At 55.1% G+C, this 22,188-nt stretch overlaps 1 protein-coding gene across 4 annotated transcripts in view; it reads right to left on the bottom strand.

The window, feature by feature from the left end:
* Positions 1–9,878: 9,878 nt before the first annotated feature.
* NUP210 (nucleoporin 210) overlaps positions 9,879–22,188 on the bottom strand; it is an 89,557-nt gene continuing 77,247 nt past the window's right edge. The window contains exons 32-40 of one of the 4 annotated variants that reach the window (XM_047781940.1): positions 20,987–21,207; positions 19,702–19,838; positions 16,915–17,038; positions 15,884–16,030; positions 14,217–14,467; positions 13,146–13,362; positions 11,466–11,561; positions 11,299–11,382; positions 9,879–11,184 (exon numbers count right to left, since the gene is read on the bottom strand). In XM_047781940.1, coding sequence (XP_047637896.1) covers positions 11,081–11,184; positions 11,299–11,382; positions 11,466–11,561; positions 13,146–13,362; positions 14,217–14,467; positions 15,884–16,030; positions 16,915–17,038; positions 19,702–19,838; positions 20,987–21,207 — 1,381 coding nt within the window. In that variant the 3' untranslated portion in view covers positions 9,879–11,080. The other 3 variants (XM_047781957.1, XM_047781949.1, XM_047781968.1) reach the window with 3 other exon arrangements.

Here is a 22,188-nt window from a genome sequence, read left to right as displayed (position 1 = left end):
TTCTGTCTCCCCCACTGCAGCGTCAGCTCCATGAGAGAAGCTGAGTCTGCTGGGCAGAGGCCCAGGCACATGCATGTCTGGCGGATGTTGTTGAATAGTTACAAGCACCCTGCAGACGTTTCTTCTGCCCACACTGCAGTGGAGGAAGTGGAGGATCAGAGCAGTGGGTGACCTGGCCTTGGTCTCCAGCTGGCCCTTTACAAGCCAGGAACTCTTCCCAGTACTTTCCATTAATTAACTCATTGAATCTCACATCAGCCCCATTGATGAAGCACCAGTATTGCCTCCATTTCCCCATAAGGAAACTGAGGCACAGAGAGGTTCATCAACTTGCCCACGGTCACACAGCACATGAGAAATACAGTCAGAATTTGAAGCCAGGCCTTCTGTTTTCAGAGCCTGCACATAGAAAACAGTGACCTGGTCCAGCATCTCCTTTCGCTCATTTAAATATAAACAGAAGCCCTGCCCCAGCCACTCAACCTCCACCCTCCCCTCACCTTTGCTGCACCCCTCCCTGCTATGGTCACTGTCCGCCCAACATACACACACAACTCCTTGTCCTCTCCCTGGTTGTCTTTGCAAGTGCCATTCCCTCTTCTTGGAACCTTTCCTTCTTTCTCATGTCCACCAGAAAAACTGTTCACTATTCCACCAAGACTTCACAAGGGTCTCCTCCTCCAGGCAGCCCTTCCTGACCATCCTCTCTCCTACACTGGGCTGGGCCTCTTCCGAGCTCCCTGGGCACAGCTCCCCCTCTGGCCCTGGTCTGCCCATTGGACATGAGTCCTGGGAGTGCAGGGAGGGGTTGGAAGCTCCCCTGGGCCCAGCACCCAGTGCAGGCTGGGCTGAGAGGTTGAGCAAAGTTCACGGTTGTGAGACCCATCCCTCTCATCAGCAGGGAGCTTCAACTACATTTGTCCTTTCTGTCCTCAAAAGGACTTTGGTCCCCATCCTGGGCTGTGCCAGGCTGAGTGGAATGGACCCCAGTGGGGAAGGGATGCCACAGAGTCAGGGTGGATGGTATCAGAGATTAAACCTGGGTTAGGATTTTGGCTCCACCACTCTCACGACCCACCCAGAGAAAAGCGCATGCCCCTATCAAGGAAGCCACCCTAGGGAGACGAGCAGAGCTGTGGGCAGAGTTGTATGGCAAGGATGTTCACGTCAGTGTGGCTGTAACACTGGCACACTGGACACAAGCTGAAGGCCACCCACTGGGGACGGGATTAGTGACCCATCTCTTCCAGGGAGCTGGCCTCTGCTGACATGGGCGGCTCCATCCTGCCTGTCCACATAGCCATCGCACACATGGTTCTGTCTGTCCTCATCACGCTTCCTTCTCGTCCTTTAGATAAGCCAACACAGGCATCACTGCCCTGCCCAGGACAAATCCCCCAGCAACACGGGGCTTGCAGGAACCCTTGTATTTGCGATGGTCCCTGTGCTGGTGTGTTTCTTGGTTTACCTTTTCCCCCATGTAGACTGAAAACACCACAAAGGCAGGCATTGGCCTGTTTTGTTTTCTCACGTAAACCCAGAGCCTAGCACAGGGCCTGACACTGCAGGTGTTTGGCTGGCTGGAGGTCTAAACAGCTAACTAATGGATACTGTGCAGTTCTTACTGGCATGAGAGGATGCCCTTGCTATATCTACATGCATGGAGAACACAGGCACATTGACATCTCAATAAGAAAACCAATGCCGTGTGTGTGTGTGTGTGTGTGTGTGTGTGTGTGTGTGTTTACAGCCAGCCGGGACTTTGGTATCTCATGGTCCTAATCCCCCATGAATACAAGAAATGACTGGATAAAAAAAAAAGCCTCGGAAAGAAAGAACAGCAAATTGAAAGCAGAGTTAGCAATCAGCAGAGTGGCTATAGGTGATGTTTCTTTTCTCATCTGTTTTCTACTTCAATTAACTCCGATTACTCTGTAATTAGAAAAGGGCATACAAGTCACCAGGGGGGTCTTGTTGAAATGCAGGTCCTAATCCTGCAGGTCTGCGGTGGGGCCAGAGCCTGCATTTCTAAGCAGCTCTCTGATGTCCACGCTGTTGACCTGTAGACCAGAGTTTGAGTAGTTAGGCTGTAGGGTGTTACAGGGAGAAGGAGGAGAGGAAGAAGAGAAATTGCTGAGGAGGTGAGATCTGTGCCCCGAGGGAGGAGGCAGGCAGGGGAAAGAGGGGGAAGAGACAAGCCAAAGGGCAGACCGCTGTAGCCACAGGGGCTGCGGAGAGCATCCCTGGCTCCAGTGAACGCGGGGTGTAGGAGGCAATGAGGCAGGCAGGGTGAGCCGGGACTGGAGTGGAGTAGCATTAGGAGCCCTCCTCTGACCGAGCATCATGGTCTGTGGTCTCCTTAGGCCTAACTCCCACCTGTCTCAGATGTTCCCCATCAGGCAGAAAGGCGGGAGCTGCCCTTCTGAGCCTCACGTGCAAGCTGGTTGAATGGGCTGACTCCCCGCCCAGCTGGCTCAGCTATGGCTCCAAGGTTCAGCCTCGCTCCTGCCAAGAACAGGGAAGCCACGGGGGGTGGCAGCTGGGCTCCCCAAGGACTGGGCTCGCATTGGGTCTGCTCCCTCCCCGGGCCTTTGGGAGCCTGGGCACCTGGTCAGAACTGAGGGGGACGATGACGAGCCCCAGGGAGGGGAGGGGATTGGCTGGATGGCCAGAACAGAAGCAGAAGCCAGATGTGGGGTGGGGGATGGGGGACAAGAGGTGGGGGTGGGGGCAGAGCCTGATAAAAGGTCAAAGGGGCAGAGGCCAGGTGGAGGGCTATTTGCCCCAAATACAGCCTGGCACCTTTCCCTGGACAGGGCAGTCATGCTGTCGGCTACCACCGAGGGGATTCAACTCACACACACTTGCCGCTAGAATAACCCCGGCCCGTCTCCAACCCTCACAGTCCATGCAGGCGCCCTGCACAGCTCCCTATCCCCACAGGAGAGGTTTCACAACTTCTCGATTATTCCCTTGCAGAACTTTGGTAAAACGCTATCCCCCCGCCCCTGCCATCCTTTCTATGTTGACATCTGTAGTTTTCAATCCTCTGTTTAAAGGGATACTTTTATTAATAGGAAGCAGAACATATTAAACATTTTACAGGCTGAAACAATGAAGTGGACCATAATTAGACATTTATGACAGGACTTCACAAAATAGAACTTAATCAAATTAAGTAATCTACCTAGAATCGGAAGTTACACGACATTTCACCGAATGGGTCTTATGCATTTCGTACTTTGAAATGTGAGAAACCTAGAGAAGAGTCTGGTTAGATGGGGAAGCGTGACCTTTGCTGACCTCTCGCTGGGTGTCCTGAGGTGGACAACCCAGCCTCATGCCTCTGCCAATGGTCCAGGACTGGGAGAGATGGGAAAGCTGCTTTGAATGTACCGACCCCCAGTTGTCCCAAAGCAGCACTTCCCACAGCCCCTAGCTTGGGAGCTGAGAGCTTGTTGTCCCCAGAACAATGTGTCATAACTCTCCTCCAAGTGGGAGAGAATTCGAACCCAGGCCACCAACAGTTCCTCCCCGCCTCTCAGTACTGCCCCCACAGAAGCCTGGAAGTTTCAAACTGGCCCCTCCACTGAGATGGTTCTGACGCCCCCTCCTCCTGGGAGCCTCCTCCAACACCCCCCAAGATCCCTCTCCTGAGGCTGCAGCTCCTTCCACCCACAAAGGTGTTGGGAGTCTCAGCTCCCTCAGCACCTCCAGAGACAAGCCCCGTCTGACTCACCGTTCTGCCCGCACCTGCCAGCTCCTGGGGAGGCAGGGCATGGTGAAAAGATGCCAACCTCTCTTGGAGGCGATTACAGCAACTCACCCCTGCTGGCTTAGGCAACAACACTACTGACTTGGCAGCTGACATGAATCTGCCTGCAACTCAGGTGCCCAAGAAACAGCCTTTGATCCTTTTCCTCTGATTTACACCACGTGCGTCCATTCCCACGGATGGGGAAGGTCATTTCTGTGGATCCTGAAACCTTGACAGAGTGATTACACTTATACATGTAAACATTCTCCCTCTGCCCACCAATCGCTCACAGGCCGCCCCTGGACCCTGGGGGCAGTTGGGGCAGGTAGCTGGGGCTGCAGCATTTGCCAGCTTTTTCTGCCTTTAAGATGCTTCAGTCCCAAACATACGCTTTGGAAGGGAAAAAAATAGACATTGTAGAGTTACAGCATCTTCTAACCACTCCATCTGTCTGTCCATCCTGGGCAAGTTGCCAGAGATGTCAGTGTCTCCACAACTTTGGTTATGAGTGAAATAAACCCAGTCCTTTCCTGTCTCTAAAACAAGAGGCTTGGAGTAGATTAGGGGGCATGATACCAGCTGACTGGCTGAGGCTTCCCAGAATGCTGGACTGTAGAGAATCCTAAGGCAGAGTCCTGCCTGGGCAGCAAAGAGTGCTAGGAGCTATTAGCAATGTCTGTCAGGGCCAGAGGTGGGGGTGCATAGACACACGTGCCAGAATGTTACTATTTATGAAGAAATTCAGAGATTGAAACCCAGTGGCCTTAGGGCAGGTTTCTTGGGCCCACACTTTTTTTTTTTTTAATATTTTTAAACTTGAATTTTAATTTTATTATTTATAAAGTGGAAGGTTTTATCCCCCCAAAGCTAGAAGAATGGGTTCCACTGGGCTTGGTTCCTGCCTGGCAGCTGGAGGCCTTGCATTCAGATGGCCTGTGTCCACCTCCAGCCCCTTACACTTGGGGCCACCTGTCTGGCCCATCATATCCTCATTTGTGAGCCTGGATTTGATGACTGATTTGCTTTAGTTGGCCTGGTGGGCGGTGATAGGGACTCCCAAGGAATATATCCTGGACCCCCAAGAGTAAGGATGGCTGCATCCCTTCTCCAGGGAGAAAAGGGAAGAAAAGTTCACATTTATTGAGCACCGAGTGTTTGCTCACAACCATACCAGAGGTTTTTAATACAGCAGCTCATAAATCCACACAGCAAACCAACAGTGGAGGTCCTGTGATAATTACCACTTTGCAGAGAGGTGATAGGACATGCTCGTGGTCAACGTCCCCTGTCTGGGAAGTGGCAGAGGCAAGGGATCTACCTCTGTCCTTGGCCTCCTGACTTACCTGCTCTATGCAGAAGGACGGGGCAGTGGGGACACAGGGGGCACGCCCCAGGGCCATGATGCCTTAGCACAGGGAGCAAGAAGCAATGGCAAAACAGGATTTCTTTCTCCTAGATCAAATAATGGTCTTTATTTGCTTTCAGTAAACACTCCCCCTATGCAAGTGCTCACCTGATGAGTCTGCTAATGAAATTCCCTCCAGAAGTTAATTTGCTAATTACATACAACATAAAACTTAACACAATGGTAGACGATCACCAAACCCACAGTCCTTGCACTTTCTTTTCTTCCTTTCTCTCTCTTTAACTGAGATTGCTCACTTTTTGTGAGATTGGAATTGTGGATCTTGGGAGTTCCCTGGTGATGCAAGTAAGGATCTGGTTGTCACCGCGGCAGCATAGGTTGCTGCTGTGTCATGGTTTCAATCCTTGGCCTGGGAACTTTCATATGTCAAGGGCACAGCAAAAAAAAAAAAAAAAAAAAAAAAAAAAAGAGAGAGAGAGAGAGAAGAAAGAAAGAAAGAAAGAAAGAAAGAAAGAAAAATTGTGGATCTAAACAGGCTTCTGGAGAATTAACCACAGGTATTGACATGTCCTCATTACCTATGTCACTGCTCTGGGCAGGGGATCTTTATCAGCAGAAGACTGAGGGCTTGGTGTGCTACTCAGGTGGCCCCTGCTAGTCCCTTCTCATCTCTGGGCCTCAGTTTTCCCATCTGTACCATGAAGGAGCAGAACTGGATTCACGGATTTCAAATATTTCTTTTGGAAGTAAAATATCAATATATAAAATATCAACATATATCTTAAATAAAGAGCCACCGTGGATCAATAAGAAAAAAAGACCACCCATGATTGCTTTACAAGAATGATCTTTACTTTTGAAACCTCCTTTCATACCTGTGGCTTTGCAGCTGCTCCCAGCAAAGGTGGAGTCTCTTCCAGAGCCTTCATTTCTAGATTCAGACTCATGTCTTGTTTTGTCTGAGAGACTGGAGAGCCTGCGGCTGCGCAGCTGTCCCAGGCCAGCCCTCAGGGGGCTATGTGTGCTCCCACCTGCTCTCTCGCTCCTAGCTGTGACTAGGAGCAGAACATGTGTCACCCGGGCCACTGGGGCTTTGAGAAGATGAGAGATGCCTGGGCAGAACTGCTGCCAGCTGAGGCCAAACCCCTGAGCAGTGATTCATGTCGGCTGAGTTAAGCCCCTGAGATTGGGGTGGGTAGTTTGTTACACGGCAGTAGCCAAGTGATACGTTGAAGGCAAAAGTGAGTGTATGATAGGTATTTTATAGGGGTGACAAAGAAAGAAGGAAAGAAAAGGGAAACATTTGGGTGGAGGACCCCCAATTCAGAAGGAAAATATGAATGGCCAGTAAACAAACAAAAGCTCTTTCTTGCGAGTAATCAAACCATTTGAAGCAAATTTATAAAATGCTGTTTGCACTTACCAAACCAGCAAAAATAAATACACATGGATGACAGTATCATGTGTTGGCAAGGACAGGAGGAACAGAATCTCTCACAGCTGGCTGGTGGGTGTGACGATTGGAACAGTGCTTTGGAAATGAATTCAGCAGCATCCGATCACATTGGCAATGGGCCTGCCCTCGGCCCCAGCTCTGTCCCTTGGTGTCTACCTCTGGCCACTCTGGCTGCTAGGCCCACGGAAGCTCGGACCGGGCCGTTCACTGCAGTGCTGGTCAGTACAACAAAAATTCTATGACGGGAGCAAAGAATTAAATAGAAATGCAGCTGTGTGCTAGGCTAGCACTTGACACCTAAGGGAGAAAAGCAAGGTGCTGAATGTGACAAAGGACCACCCGTTACTACGTAAAATTATAAAAAAGTGGACAAAACCATCATGTCTTATTTACTGACGCTTATTAACAATAAGCGTTTTGGAAGGATATGCTGCAAATCTCTAAAAGTAGTTGCCTCTGACAAGGAAGGGGAGAGATCAAGTCCTATTTGTAGTTTTTTCACTTGTCTGCTTGTTTTGTTACAATACCACTGTACCACCACAGCCAGAGCCCAGCAGATGTGCTCACAGCTGCCCACACCCAATGGAAGGTGTGGGTGGGGGGCTTCTGCTATCATTCCTTGTACTTCCCCATATTGAATTTTTCTTAAGAAAAATAAAACGACCTGAGACAGGCTGGAGCTCAGCTGCTCTGAGGGGCGTGGGTGCAGCCGCTCCAGATGGCTTGGAGGGTGCTGGGGGGAGGGGCACTTGGGGTGAAATGGAGTTTCAGCGGCCACCTGCCTCCCCCTGCCTGGCTCCTCCCCGCCTAAACCCACCCCCGTCCCTGGGCCTGAAGCTCAGGGTTCCCAGAGAACAAGAGCCCCAGGAAACCCACCTTCCCTGATTCCTTCATGGGACTCATTCTTGTTTTCACTTTTTTTTTTTTGTCTTTTTGCCATTTCTTGGGCCACTCCTGCAGCATATGGAGGTTCCCAGGCTAGGGGTCCAATCAGAGCCATAGCCGCCGGACTACACCAGAGCCACAGCAACGTGGGATCCAAGCCACATCTGCAACCTACACCACAACTCACGGCAACCCTGGATCCTTAACTCACTAAGCAAGGCCAGGGATCGAACCTGCAACCTCATGGTTCCTAGTCGGATTTGTCAACCACTGAGCCACAATGGGAACTCCATTCTTGTATTCATTTAACAAACCATCCTGAGGGCCTTCTTCCCTGTGTGGTCCCCACCGTGAGGGACACATAGAGGGTGAGGCCTCCTCCCAAGGTGGAGGAAACCAGAACTCAGGCCACAAAGGCCCAGCGTCATTCTCCGAGGCTGCTGCCTGAGTGCCTGGCCTAGGCTCTGAGCACTGGGTACCCTTCCAGCCTCTGCCAGGGCCATCAAGAAGCCCCTTCCAGCAGGATGGGCTGAAGGGGCAGATACGGGCAGGACCCAGAACAGAACAGGCTGAAAGAAGGGGCCATGCAAGGCCACAGACACATCAATCAGACTTGGTGATAAGTGGCAGAAACCAGGGTTCAGCTGGAATGGAATGCATGCCACACTTCGTTTCAGTTGCCTACACCTGTAATAACACTGCCTAACAAACAGTCCCCAAAGTCAGTGGTTTGTAACAGCCATCATTTACTCTCATGGTCATGGATGTGCAGGTCAGTTGGTCCTTATTTATTCTGTCAATGGCAGAAATGCAGGAAGGGTGAGTGGACACTGACAAGGCCTTTTTAAACCCAGGCTCTGGACTACACAAGGTCACTTCCACCCACATTCTGTTGGCCAAAGCAAGTCACATGACCACGGCCAGCCTCCGTGGGGGCAATGCAGCCTTGGGGGAGGCCCTGGGAAGAGGGTCCACTGATAAGAAGGCTGGGGGCTAGAGAAACATGCAGTCCTTCAGTCTTCCCCTGGAGCTGCCCGGGGGTGGCGGAGGAGCCAGAGGTCAGGATGGTGCAAAGGGATCCTGATTCCCCTCTCTCCCCAGATGGTGGGCCTGCCCCCAGCCCCCTCCCCTCTAAGCTGCATACCTTCCCCACCCACCTGGATGCCCAGGTGCTGGGGTGTCTCATGGCTGGTGTATCAGATTTTGAGATGTATGGCCCCTTCGACCCCCAACACAGGCACAGAGAAACAGGGAGAGACACACAGAGTTATTTTTTAGCCAAACTTAGGAATTCTGGAGGAAAAAAAAAATCTATGTGCAATACTGTATTTTTAGCGCTAAATGGTGCTAAAAGCATTTTTGGCACCCTTTAAAGAGTGAAAGTTGCTTGGTTAGTTTGGAAACAGCAAGCTGAACGGCTGCGTGCCACTGGGCTTTGTCAACGCCCTCGCCCCTGGCCAGTCTGGCTGTTTCCAGCAGCACATGCTTGAAGATGATGGTGACATCTGGGGACAAGAAAGCCCAGACCTCTCACCTGTACCCTTGGGTACCTCTCCAGCCCTGTCAGGCCCCAGAGTACCTGAGATGGGTAAGGGAAGGGAGCAGTCATCAGGGCACCAGAGAACCAACTGAGCAGATGCTCAAACCTTCCATTTTCATGTGAAAGAAGCTGAAGGGGTTGACATCCTGACACCCAGGTGACCCTGAAGGATTAATGTATGTGGGCACTGTCACCTCCATGGGCTAGGAATGGCCATGGGAACCAACTCCAGCCACGGGTAAGGTGGGAGCTGTCTGCTGAGGAGCCTCTTGGGAAAGAAGTCCTTGGACCTTGGAAAGAGACAGGGAGAGCTTGTCCCTGCTCCTCTTCTGCTGGATCCTGCCACATCTGCTTGTGCTGTGATGTCTGGCTCCTGGCAGCCCTCTTGTGTTGCTGAGAGGGCCTGCCTGAGGGCAATGCAGACAGACATGTTTTGAGTGCTCATTGTGTGCCAGGTGGGCCCCGTGCTAAGCATACATCAGCCAGATGCTTCTAGGTCTTCTGGTACATGAGCTCTTGGAGACATACTAGAACCAGGCCTGTTCTCACCCTCAAAGAGGTCCCAGCCAGGGAGGTGCAGTGGGGCTGACGATGGCCACACAGCATGGGGAATGGCAACAGAGGTCTGGGCTGGGGGACCTCCCTCCTCCAGCCCACCTGCTATCTCTCCATCTCACTGTCTTGTGAGCAGACACCACGGCCACCTGCCCTGGCCGCCTGCCGGTCCCTTGGAGGGAGGCCTGGGTGTCCAGCCAGAGAAGGGAGGCCAGCAGGACGACCTGCTCCCCAAGCCCACACGATGAGAAGCAATGTCCCCAGACCTGGGTCAGTTCTGGGCAGGACAGATGTGATTCTGGCAATAATCACACTCATCTTAAGAAACTATATAGAGCTTTATTAAATAAATCAAGTAGAAATGCACCTATTTACATCCAAGTTGTCAGTGTGAGCTCAAGTATTACACAAGGCACAATTCTTCCTGTCTCCAGCTTTAAAAACGTAAACTGCATGACCCAGCCCCAAAGGACAGGGGTGAGTTCATATGGGCGGCTCAAGGTCAAGGCGGAGTCCCTACAATAGGGTCTGTGGGTCTGGGGAGGGCTCAGCTGCTGCATGGACAAGGGGCTGGGAAGGAGGGTATTTTCTAAGTCCTGCCTCCTTCTGATGCCTGGAAGCTGCCTGGTCTCCGTCCCACGGGCAGCAGAGGCTCAGATCTGCTGGTGCTTTGTACAGAAGGAGGGACAGCTAGCACAGGCTCTCTGCGCCTGGGAGGGATGAGGCAGCTTCTCGGGACAAAGGAGCACAAGGAAGGGCCCTGTCCCAGGCCAAGGACGTCCCCGAGCTGATAGTGGAGCTGGGACAGGGAGGACGAGCTGGGCCCCACAGACCGTCCCCCCAGGGCCGAGGGCAAGTCCATAGCTGGAAACAAAATGCCACAGAGGACAGCTGCCTGTTCGCCATGGCCCAAGCGGGGTGGGAGGCCCGGCTCCCAACTCCAGAGACGTCTCAGGTGCCTCAAGGCTGAGCTGGATGCCTGGCCGTGGTCCTGAGGGCCCCTGTGCAGCGATGGCGCAGCTGGACACTCGTGTCTGCTCGCTGCCTTCATGTCCCAGCAGGAGCCAGGCTGGAGAAAGCCAAGTTTCCAAGGAAAAGAACACACACAAGTAAAAACGTCGTGACAAAGTCCTTTCCCTGAGACCACTGCTGTCACGGCATCTACGATGAGTTCTCTGCAGAGCTCCTCGCTGTGCCAAGCCCTGAGAGGGAGGGATTCTAGACACTCCAAGAAAATAAAAGCCCAAGCGTGCATTGTCCAGAAACCCCAGACAGTTAGGTAAAGGAATGAGCCAAGGTCTTTGCCTTTGCAAGATTTTGAAGCAAAATAAAAAAAACAAAACCAACCCCCCAAACAACAAACGTTAACCCCTACACATGGGAATCAGCTAGTGAGCGGAGCCTGAACTGAGTCTACAGGATGAAGAAGGGAAGGCGGCTGGGAGCCGGGGCTCGCTCCAGGCTAGACCCAGCTGGCCTAGCCCCCTTGGTGGGGAGAGGCACCGGGGCTCAGCCACGCTGCTAGTGGGAGGGGTATGAGGGGCTCCACAGCCCCGATGGGGGGCTGGCTCGGCGTACAGGAGGCAGTGCGTTGAAAGGCGTTGGTGACGGCGAGGCAGCAAAATCTACGGTGGAAAGAGATGCAGTGAACAGCGGAGCTAAGGGGGCATTTGTGCAGGGCCAGGCCTTCTGAGATGTGGGGTCCACCCCCAGGACCCCTCTGCTGGGCGGCCACTCACAGTGGGGGCTGTGCCGAGGGCTGGCTTGCGGGGAGAGGGCCGGTGGCGCTGCGGGCTCCCGGGGCGTGCATACCGTGTGGTAGGCTGCAGGACGGAAAGATGGTGAGATGGAGGCTGGGGTGGGGGAGGAAGCTGGGGGCGGGGGGGACAAGGCATGGCTGCCTCACCTATGATCATGACCGCAGTCCCGGCCAGCAGGGCGAAGAGCGTGAAGAACATGACTTGGTAGGAGTCCAGGAAGTGCTGGAAGAGGCCAGCGCCGTCTGCAGTCCATGGAAAGACAGTTACCGAGACTGCCGTGGAGCCCTCTCCAGCGTGTGGTCAGAGGGTGAGGGGCCCGGGTGAGGGGCCCGGGTGAGAGGCCTGGTCACCATGGCTTCACCCCCTTCATCCCGGCTGCTTGAACCCACCCCATTTGGCCCAGGACCCGTGTCCATGGCAGGAATGCTCTCCTCCTGAACCCCCCTCCGCTTGGCAGGGAGCCTCGGCTTCTTCCCAAGAAAGAAGGAAGGAAGGGGCCTGTCTGGGGGCCTCTGGAGGCCAGGACTGCCCCCAAAAGCCAGGGCAGTGCTAAAAATGCCACAGTGAGTTAAAACCATGAAAAGGGAGGTCGAGGGTCAAAGTTGAGGTGGGGACCCCACTGCTGTGGGAACTGAGGTCCTGCACTGAGGGAGCCCAGGGTCCTCTGCCTGGGGCTGCTCCCCTTGGAGCCCCCACCTTGGGGACAGCCAGGCCCCCTGCTTCCTCTTCCATCTCCCCCAGCCTTGCAAGGCTGTGCTGAGTGAGGATGCATGCTTGCTAGCAGGAAGGAGGTGGTGGCCCCCTCTGGCACTCTGACACTGGTCCCACTTGAGCCCACTCACCTCCCTGTGCTCCGGAGGCCCAGGGTCCTCATGGCCCCTCAGAGCCCCACCTCTCACCTGCACACACCTCACGGTCCTTGTGACCACACCCTCCCCCAGACCCAGTGGAAGCAGCCCCCGTGAACGGTCCCCTCCACCCAACAGAGGCCAAATCACCCCCATGTGCCCCCCACTTCCTCAGCCACATCTTCAGACCCGGTCTATCCTCAGTGTGCTTGTAATCTGTGCCCTCTTTGGGGGTGGGGGGTGGGAGGCCTCTCATGAATCTGCTTCGCACAGGGTCAGGCACACAGCAGATGCTAAGATATGACCGCAGAATACAGGCCTGTGTTCACAATAAAGCACCTACTATGTGTGAGGTGAGCCCTGTTCTAAGCACTGTCCTCACCTACCGAACACAGTGGGCAAGAGCAGCAGCAATCCTAATAATTACTCATATTAATTACGACACAGGCTGATAGTCGGCAATAGTGCTACGGAGAGAGGAAGAGGCAGGAGTGCAGGCGAGGGAGGCTTGAATTTCCCATGTTATGAGAAGGCAACGTTGGGGGAAGGTTTGGTGGAAGTGGGGTATTGGTTAGGGGCTCTCTGGGAAACAGCATCCCAGGCAGAGGGAACAGCTTGTTCTACGTGCCAAAACGAGGAAGGAGACCAATGTGGCTAGAACAGAGTCTGCAAGGGGATCCAAGGGCCTTTGGGGACATTGGAGGGATTTGGCTTTGCCTCCCAAGGGAGGGGAGGGCCACGGCAGAGTGTTGAGTGGAGGAGGGGTGCAACTGGTCACATTTAACAGGACCCCCTCTGGCTGCCATGTGAGCATAGACAGGGGGACAATGCTTGCACGCCTGGGGATGGTGACTCACTCAGGGATGTTAGCATTTCTGCCCCTCCAGCCCTCAGACTCCCTGGTTTCCACTCCCAGATGGACCACTCCGCCCCTTCCTCCCACCAGGTCTCTCCCAGAGGCATCATCCCGTGACTCACGAGGACCCGGCCCCCGGCGATCCATCACGAAGGCCACAGTGACTGGGATGGTGATGGCCTGGTTAGTGGTGGGGCTGGAGAAGGTGAGGGCGGTGGACAGAGGCCCCTGGCTGCCAGCTGCGGGGTCCGAGACACCAACTGTGTAGGTGATGAAGCTGGGCAGCCCCAGAGACTTCTCCTTCACAAAGGCCAGCACTGCAGGGGACCCCGATTTCACCTGGGAGAGACGTCAGGGCTGGAGGGGGCACTGACAGCCTGCTGCCCCCCCACCCCACCCAGGGCCCACAGGAGGGTGGGGACCCTGCTAGGTGCTGCTTCCTAGGCTGGTCATGAGGTTTGGGCACTTCTAAGTGTCAGTGTGTTACCCGCAAAAGCAGAGAAACACACTGTCTATACTGGGGTGCTTTTAAGGGAAGGACAAATCAATATTGAGGATTTCTCCTTAAAAAATGCTACACAGATGCCAGTGATCCCCAAACACTGGCTTCCCAAGGAATCAGTCAAGCCTGGGGCCAGGCAGACCCTGGGCCACCAATAGCCAACTCGTCCCTGTCTTGCTCTGAGGACGGTCAGCCACGTTTGCCACAGGGAGACCAGAGGAGCTGGCGGAGCCACTGGCGAGCCCTTCTCAGTCACCCTGCCAAGCCTCAGGATTGGGATGTCAGGCTCCCTCCACACAGTGGACGGAGGCCTGGGCCCAGAGATGAGACTGCAACTGTCCTGGGTTATGCAAAATCAGTACTAGGCTGGGGTTTGATCTGCCCTTTCTGCCCCAGGTCTACGTGCCTCCCTGCACTGAGTTCATTCGGGGACACGTGACATGTCCGCTGGGCAGGTGCTCTGTGCTAAGTGCTGCCCCCACACTGCACTTCCTGCTGAGGAAGATCAAGAGCGATCATGAGCATTCACTCCATTTCAGAGGCTGACACACAGCTGCAGTGCTATGGAAACAAGGAAGGGGGAAGGTTTTGAACCTTTTTAAAGTTTTTAATTTTAAAGAGAGGTGCTCCAGGACCTCCACCTCCACCTGGTCCTCCCTGACCCCTTAGCTCCTGCGTGGACACCACTCACCTCCAGGTTCTCCAAAACCTCCATGGCACCAAAGACCTTGACCTCGGAGCTGGTGAAGTGGTTGCTCAAAAGGATTTCAGCTTGGTCAGCATAGAGCCCTGGGCTGAAGGGGACCTCGGCCCCAATCTGCTCTCTGGAGGAGGGGCTGCCCAGGATGGAGGCGGTGACCAGCAGTGCCGTCCTCCTCATGTTCAGGTGCTTCAGTTGCTTGTCTGTCAGCCTGAGCATCGTGATAGAGCACAGGTACCGGCCTGCAGAGACAAGGGCCTTGATCTGCCTGCTGCCCCACCCCCGGCCCTGATGCTGTTCCTTCTCTCTGCCTTTCTAATGGCAGGACTCCTACACATCCTACACAGCCCAGGTGAGCATCACCTCCTCCTCTTCCAAGAGCCTCCTGGGTTGTCTCTTTTCAATGCAGTTGACCCACCTAGGACAAGCTTTCTGTGACCAGCACCCTCTGCCCCCACCGTCTCAGAATCCTCCATTCCCCAGATTCCGGCTCCACTAATGTTTCCAGGGCAGGAATGCCTGGTCCAGCTCAGCGTCTCAGGGTCCAGCCAGGCTGTCTCACAATCAGGGTGAGGAAGTGGTGAACAGGTGCCACAACCCTGTGCTGGCTGCACAGCGAGCAAGGCTGACCCCTGGTACACTAATGGCCCTGGGCATGGCAGGAAGTTCTGGGTTGGAACTACTCGAGGTCCTCCACTGACCCACAGAAGGTACATGAGCTCAATGAACACTATTGAGCAGAGCCTTGGAAAGCTCCGCAAGCCAGGAACCAAGATGCCATGTCCTGCCAGCCAGGGGCCCCTAGGTGAGATGGCTTCCTTTGTCAAGTGGGACCATTCAGGTGAATACACAGAGCCTGGGACCACCTGTGCCCACTCTGTGCGAGCCCCAAGCTCAGGCCACCTGCAGCTGCCCTCAGGATACACATCCTGTCTGGTAAGGATAAGCAGAGGGAAGGCTTCTCCTCGCAGCGGGAGTGCAGGCTGGGCTCCCGGTGAAGGCGGGGCTGCACCTTCTAAACAAAGAACAAGACAACATGCCAATTGCACATCCACTGTCATGCTCATGACGCCGGCATGATGCTGGCCATCCCATTAGGACGTGGTGTGAGCATGAGCTGAACCCTGCACTAAATAAGCATGTCACAGGGATTGTCCTGAGAGCTCACAGCGTTCTGTGAGCTGGTGACACTCAGGCCACTTCACTTGGCCACCTGCAGTGCCTCCCTCCAGTTCCCGGGTTCATGGAGCAGTTCCATCCCCCGCACGCTGCATGGCCCTTAACTCCTGACAAAACACGGACCCTTCATTCCTCTCAGAGCCCTGTAGGCAGGCAGAGCAGGGCACTGTCCTGCCCATGTCACCTGCAGGCCTGAGCTGGGAAGGGCATGAAAGGCCTGGGACCAGGCTCTCCCACTCAGAATCCCGTCCTTTCTGCCAGGCATAAGGGGCTGCTGAGGAGGCGGCAGGACTGGGCACCCAAATGCTAACCCCTCCTGGCGACCACAGTGAACCCGAAACTAGGGTGATGACCTTAGTCCCTGGGCAGGGCTCCTGACAGACATAGCCCCTCTGGACAGACGGCCATCCTGAGCCACATGCACGGAAGACAAGCCCTCTGTGAAGGTCTGTGTTAATGCCCAAACCCTGCAGACTCACCCAGAGCAGCGTCAAACTCTGGTTCAGCAGTGAAAACCTCGCGTGCTGGGAAGTCGAAGACATCCTGCTTGAACTGCAGCTGGCAGCTGAGAAGGGATTCTGGGTGCAGGGCCGCAATGCCTCCCACCTGCGCTGGTGAGCACTCACCTAGAAACAGAGAGGGGAGATGCCTGTGGGCCGGGCCCTGCCCTGCCTGCAGTGCCCCAACACAAGGACACAAGCCAGCCACCATGGAGGCTGCCTGGCCAACCGGACCTGAGCTCGCATCCCTCCCAAAGCTTTTTGATGGTGTCGAAGTTATAAAGCTGAGGATGAATTTTACGGGGAGGGGCCCTTCGGAATCAGAGGTGATTTCGGCCTTTGTTCCCAAGCCGTGTCCAGCGGCACGGCAGATGGGTCAGGCCCACTAACACAGGGCGTCTGTTCTGTCAGCAAGGGCAATGGGCCATTTACTCCTGGACATCAGGAGGGCACCAGGTCCCCACTAATACCCTAAGCATCGTTCTGGCAGCTGCACAGTACTGTCTGCAGCCCTGGAGCAGGCAGAGAGGTGACTACAGGGCATGAAGCTGCAGCAGGACAGGAACAGTGTGTTTGATTCCAGCAGTTAAGTAGCTTTTTAAAAACAGCCTGTATCGATGGCTTCATTTCTGGCAGCTGCTGTCCTGGGCCATGATGGGCAGGGGAGGAAGTCGAATGTTCTATGCATGACTTGGGAGAGGTAATTATGAAAATTAGAATTGGTGGCCAGGCCTGCTAAGCCATTATTTTCTGGGTGTGTGGTGGTCAGTGGCTTTCTTTACTCGGGGGCCCTAGGTCTGGCAGTGCAGTTTGTGGACCGGGCTCTTTCAGCTTCTGCTCCTGCAAACTCAAGTGTCTAAAGCGCTGGCAGGGGCAGGCCAGGTAGGGCTGAATGCTCTCTCCAGAGGGGGAGTAGGAAGAGTAGACAAAACCCATCAGAAGAGCCTGAGCTGCCTGTCCCGCTCCCAGCCTGGTCCGGGCCACCCAGGCCATCTGACCCCTGACCATACCTCTCAGGTTAGAGCTCCCCTCTCCCACGGTGATCATCACTTTGGAGGCCTCGCCCTCCTGGAAGCCAGTCTGGACGGGGCGGACGTACTGGGCCACAATCCTCTGTGGGGTGCTGACCACTATCTGGGGAGGAAGCCAAGCTTGAGGGCCCCATGCCTGGGATGTGGGTGCTGCCTTTCCCAAGTTCAGGTGGCAAGATCCCAGGTCTGTATGACTTGCTTGGCTACGGCAGAGCTGGGCTAGACCCCAGGCTGGCCAGAACACCCACCCCACATACCCAGCTGCTCCTCCCAACAGCAGAGCAGGGCGAACAGTAGGCCTGAACTCAGGCAGTGGCCGGGGGCGGCCTCAGACTTGGCTGCCCTGACAGTTATGATACTTTTTCTGTACATCAATAAGGTTAATTAATCTTTCAACAAGAGAGAAGGATCTATTTTACCTTACTGTCATTTATTCAAAATAAACCAGCCCTTGGAGTTCCCGTCGTGGCGCAGTGGTTAACGAATCCGACTAGGAACCATGAGGTTGCGGGTTCGGTCCCTGCCCTTGCTCAGTGGGTTAACGATCTGGCGTTGCCGTGAGCTGTGGTGTAGGTTGCAGACGCGGCTCGGATCCCGCGTTGCTGTGGCTCTGGCGTAGGCCGGTGGCTGCAGCTCCGATTCCACCCCTAGCCTGGGAACCTCCATATGCCGCGGGAGCGGCCCAATAAATAGCAACAACAACAACAACAACAACAACAACAAAAAAGACAAAATAAACCAGCCCGACAATAATGTACACTCACAGTGCTGGAGGCCCCGCTCGTCTTCCCAGGTTCCTCCCTGCTCAGCCCTCCCACCTACCAGGCAGGATGAGCTGGCCTAAGCTGGGCGCTCCTTCCGCCCTGCTGGTCCAGCTCCAGGCTGCCACCTCCAGCCGCAAGGCCGTCCTTGGCTCTGGGCAGGGACCAGGTCTTCAACAGCACGTGAGCCCCTCAGGAGCAGGGATGGAGTCTCACTCCTCCCCAAGCCCTGGCAGCTCCCTGGGCCATGGCTGACAGAGAACCACTGGCAGGCTGGGGGGCCGGTCCCATCACTCTCCAGAATGACAGTGGGCACTCGTGCCCCTGCCCTGGTCCTTCCCACCATCTGTCTCCCCCTCCCCCTCCTGACTTTCACTCTGCAGGCTCCTCCACGCCCTCCTTTCCCACCCCTGGGAGGACCCAGGGCCTTGACCCCATGCCCCCCTTGCTGTGGTCGGCCCTGGTTGCTCCTGCCACTCCCAGGGCTAAAGAACCAGGTCTGTGCTGCAGACCCCCTCTCTCCAACAGCTTTCAGCCCTGGAGCTCCAGACATGCCCACCCAGCTGAGTCACCCCCAGCCCCACCTGGAGGAGCAATAAATAACCATCTCAAACTCACCATCAGCCACCGCCCCCCACTGGCCCTTGCTTCTGGGCCCCCCTCTCTGCAAAGGGCCATTCTCCCCCTCGTAGCGCAAGCCAGACCCACAGACACAGCCACAAGTCCTCCCTTTTCTTCAAGCCCCGCTTCCAAGCAGTGGCCAAGTTCTGAAGACCCTCCCTCCTGAATCTCCTCAGGGAGATTCTGCCCACCCAAAGCCCAGTTTTGTCTCCCAGCTGCTACCCTGCAGCCCCTCCCCCGCCCCAGGCACTTAGGTTCAGCCAGGCAGCAGTTGATTGACTTTTCCAAATATACTTCTGATTTATATCACTCTTTGCTTTAAAAAAAAAACCCAAAAAACAAAAAACATCTGATGACTCCCTACTGCATCTGGCATAAGTTTCAACCTCCTACCTGAACAGGAGCAGAAGCGGCTAACACCTCCTATGCTATGTGCTGAGCACCTGTCTAAGTACTTCTCACATGTTCATACCTTGTTTAATCTACACAACATTATCTCCATTTTATAGGTTACAAAACCCAGGCACAGAAAGGTTAAACAGCTCACCCAAGGTCACACAGCCCCTCAGTGGCCCAGCTGGGATTTGAACCCAGGCATCCTGGCCCCAGAGCTTAGCCATTCCATTGAGAATTAATCAGCCTTGAATGCATGTCGTGATCTGACTGCACAGCCAGCCTCTGCTCCCTGAGACCCTAGATGCCAGCCCCAGGGCTCAGCTCTCGAACCCCACACATCTCTGCTGTGCCATGCCCCCCTCTGCCAGCATCCCCCTGCAGGCCCTGCCTGACCACTCCCCAGGGCTTCTTCAGTTGGGGGTGCCGGGGTACTTAATTAGGCACAAGATGCCTCTATGTGCACTAGGCTCGCCCCAACTCCAGAGCCTCAGCACTAAACACGCAGGCTATTAGGTTAAAATGATGGATTCCATAGAGAACATGCTGGCTCTGAAAATGAGATCGTGGAACGAAGCCAGACTCTGTTCATTGATTCATTCTCCACTGGAGGTAAACAGAGAGAGCGGTTTTGTTCGCCTCCAGAAGGACTCAAAAGGTGACTTGCAAGGGGAGTTTAACTTTGCTGGTGCCAAGTGGCTCTGTGGGGCCGCCCACGTCCACCACTCCCGGGGTGCCCACAGCGGGCACTCCTGTCCTGGGGCTGGGCCAAGAGCAGAAGTGCATGGGTGCTGGGACCACCCCAGGAGGTGGCCTTCTTCCTCACACACTGTGAAGGGTTGGGGGGAGCCTGCCCCCAGGCAGGCACGTGACTCCCCCGTGTGACTGCCTCCCAAGATGCTGGGGCTTCTTAAAGAAAAGGGAATCATTCTGTATCAAAAGCCGAGGGTTTCACCCCAGAGTGTTGGCCACATGTGTCCCAAAGCCCCACCTCCTTGTAGGTTCTCAGGTGCCCGGCGACCTCGTAGTAAATGGTCACGGATCCTGCCTCCCGGGCCATGGCCACGCCTGTCTTAGGGTCGACGTGGAGGATGCTGCTGGCAGAAGAGCTCCAGATTCCAGGGACACCTGGGAGAGGAAACTGCATGTGACCCATCTTTCCCAGCCTGACACTCCAGCCAGCCCCATCTCACCTGGGGCACCTGGGTGGCATCTTTGCAGCCCCATCCCCACACTTCACTGCCCCTCCCTTCCTGCTCCTGGCCACAGCCATATGGTGCCACCCATAGCTCCCAGGGCACCTGCTCTCTGCATAGCCACAGCCCTGCCAAGACTAGACCTCGGCCCCTGCCCGATACCTCCCTACTGGGAATCTCAGTCATTTCCCATCCTGGGATGACCTGGGTGCTGGCCCTCCAGTGGCAGCCCACTGCAGGCCTCCCTCACAGCACCACCCTACCACCCACCCTGCTCAGCAAACCCTTTTGCACAACAAAGTAGGTAGCAGGCTCAGAGCTGTCACTAGACAGTAGTCCTTAGTAAAAAGCCAGCTTCATTATATAATAAATACAATAAAAGAATTCAACAGCTATATGCTATCTGTAGCAAATTATATCTGCTTTTCTTTAAGGCAGTATTTAACTTCCTTTTAAAATGAGTTTAATTAGGTTTAAAAGAAGGAAGCCAATTTGAAAAATAATTAAGTAAATAACTATGCGTGGCTCATGGATATACGGGTGGTGTGGGAAATGCTCCCCCCTACCCCCACCCCCAATCCCACAGCTATGCTCAGCTCAGGTTCCCTCCCAGATGCCTGACATGGCAGCCCTGGCTAAGAAGCTGATCAAGACAAAACAGCTCCTCAGCTGCACTAGCCACACCAGCCACGTTTCTGGTGCTCCGTGGCTTGTGGTTGCTGAGGAAGACAGGGTCGATGCAGGGCATTTCCACAGGGCAGAAAACTCCTAGAGCAGAGGTGGCAACCTTCTCTATAAAAGCCAGATTGTAAAGATTTTGGGCTGTGTAAGCCTCAAGGTCTCTGATGCCACCACTCAGCCCAGCAGATCCAGCATGAAAATGGCCACTAACGACACAAAGGTGAAGGGGTGTGGCTGATTGCTAATAAAATCCTATTTACAAAGAGGCTGCAGGCTGGATCTGGCCTGGGGACAGCGGTTTTCCAACTCCTGCTCTAGAATGTCCACCTGCCACCATGGGGCTGAGCACCCCAGGCCACCTCCCAACCAGAGGGTTCCCTCGGCCAGAACTTCTCTTACCTTCTGGGCTGACCAGAACTGTGGTCAGACAGAGGACATCCCCCACCACGACCGCTCCAGACAGCTCCGGGGAGATGGCCTGAAGGACAGGCAGTGGGACGAAGTCGGAGAGGCCTCCGTGCTCTAAGTCCCAGGCTCTGAGCAGAGTTAGGCCCACGCTGACCGTGCGGACTACACAGGTGTTGTTAGTGGCACCCTTCCCGACCTGCACAAACTCGTCCCTGTGCACAGGAGACATGGGCTCAGTCTCAGGAGGGGGTCCTGGCTCCAGGGGCAGAGCCAGTGGAGGTCCCCAGCTGGGCGATGGTCCTACTTCCTGTGCCCAAATGCCACCTGCTCCAGGTGGGGGACCTGCAGCCATACTAACTGGACTCACCCATCACCTAGGACAACCCCACAGCCCAGCCAGGACAGCTGGGTCACCATGGCCATGTCGCGAGGGGAGGCCAAGGCCCAGAGGAAGGTGAGGTGCCCAGTGCTCCGAGCCCCCCGAGCAAGGAACCAAGACACTGGGGAAGCCTCCTGCACTGTCACTGGGACAAATGACAAGGCTCCTGCCTGCTTCCTCATCTGCTGACTGAGGCAGATAACATACCCATGACACAGGCTTGACAACCTGGCCAGCAGCTGCAGGGCGCTGAGCAGCCCCTGTGGGGACAGGGCAGGCTGGGCTGGGTGGGGGAGGGGCAGGGTCTCTGCTTTGCGGCCTCCTTCCACCACGCCTGAGCCCTGACCTGCCTCTTAGAGACAGATGCTCCTGCCATGGGGGTGGCTTCCGCAGGGATGAGGAGGAGCTGGGACAAGGCTCTGTTCCAACCTGGGTGGCAGACCCCCTGCTGTGTGCACAGAGTGCCACTGTTTGCCAGAGGCCCTCATAACCACAGCTTCAGTAGGTGGCCTGGGGGATTGAGCCACATTCCCCAGGTGACAGGCCTGCAGACAGAGGCCTGGAGGGATGACCTGCCCGAGCTCATGGTATCACAAAGGGAAGAGCCAGGCTTGAATCAGGCCCAACCCCAAACTCTGCTCTTCTGCTGTGCCCACACCAGTGTCCACCTGCTGCAGGCCTGGGGAGGCCCAAGGTGCAAGGGTCTCCAACCCCCAGATGCAAAATTCTACCCCCAGGAGGCCTTTCTGGCGCCCCCAAGCCCTCTCCTGGTCTGAGGCTCCTCTCTCCTCCTCTTAGCAGGGTCTACACCCCC

The sequence above is a fragment of the Phacochoerus africanus genome, chromosome 1 (genome assembly GCF_016906955.1).
Source record: "Phacochoerus africanus isolate WHEZ1 chromosome 1, ROS_Pafr_v1, whole genome shotgun sequence".
NCBI classification, from domain to species: Eukaryota; Metazoa; Chordata; class Mammalia; order Artiodactyla; family Suidae; genus Phacochoerus; species Phacochoerus africanus.
The sequence above is the reverse complement of the archived record's forward strand: the minus strand, read 5'-3'. Positions and strand labels throughout refer to the sequence as shown.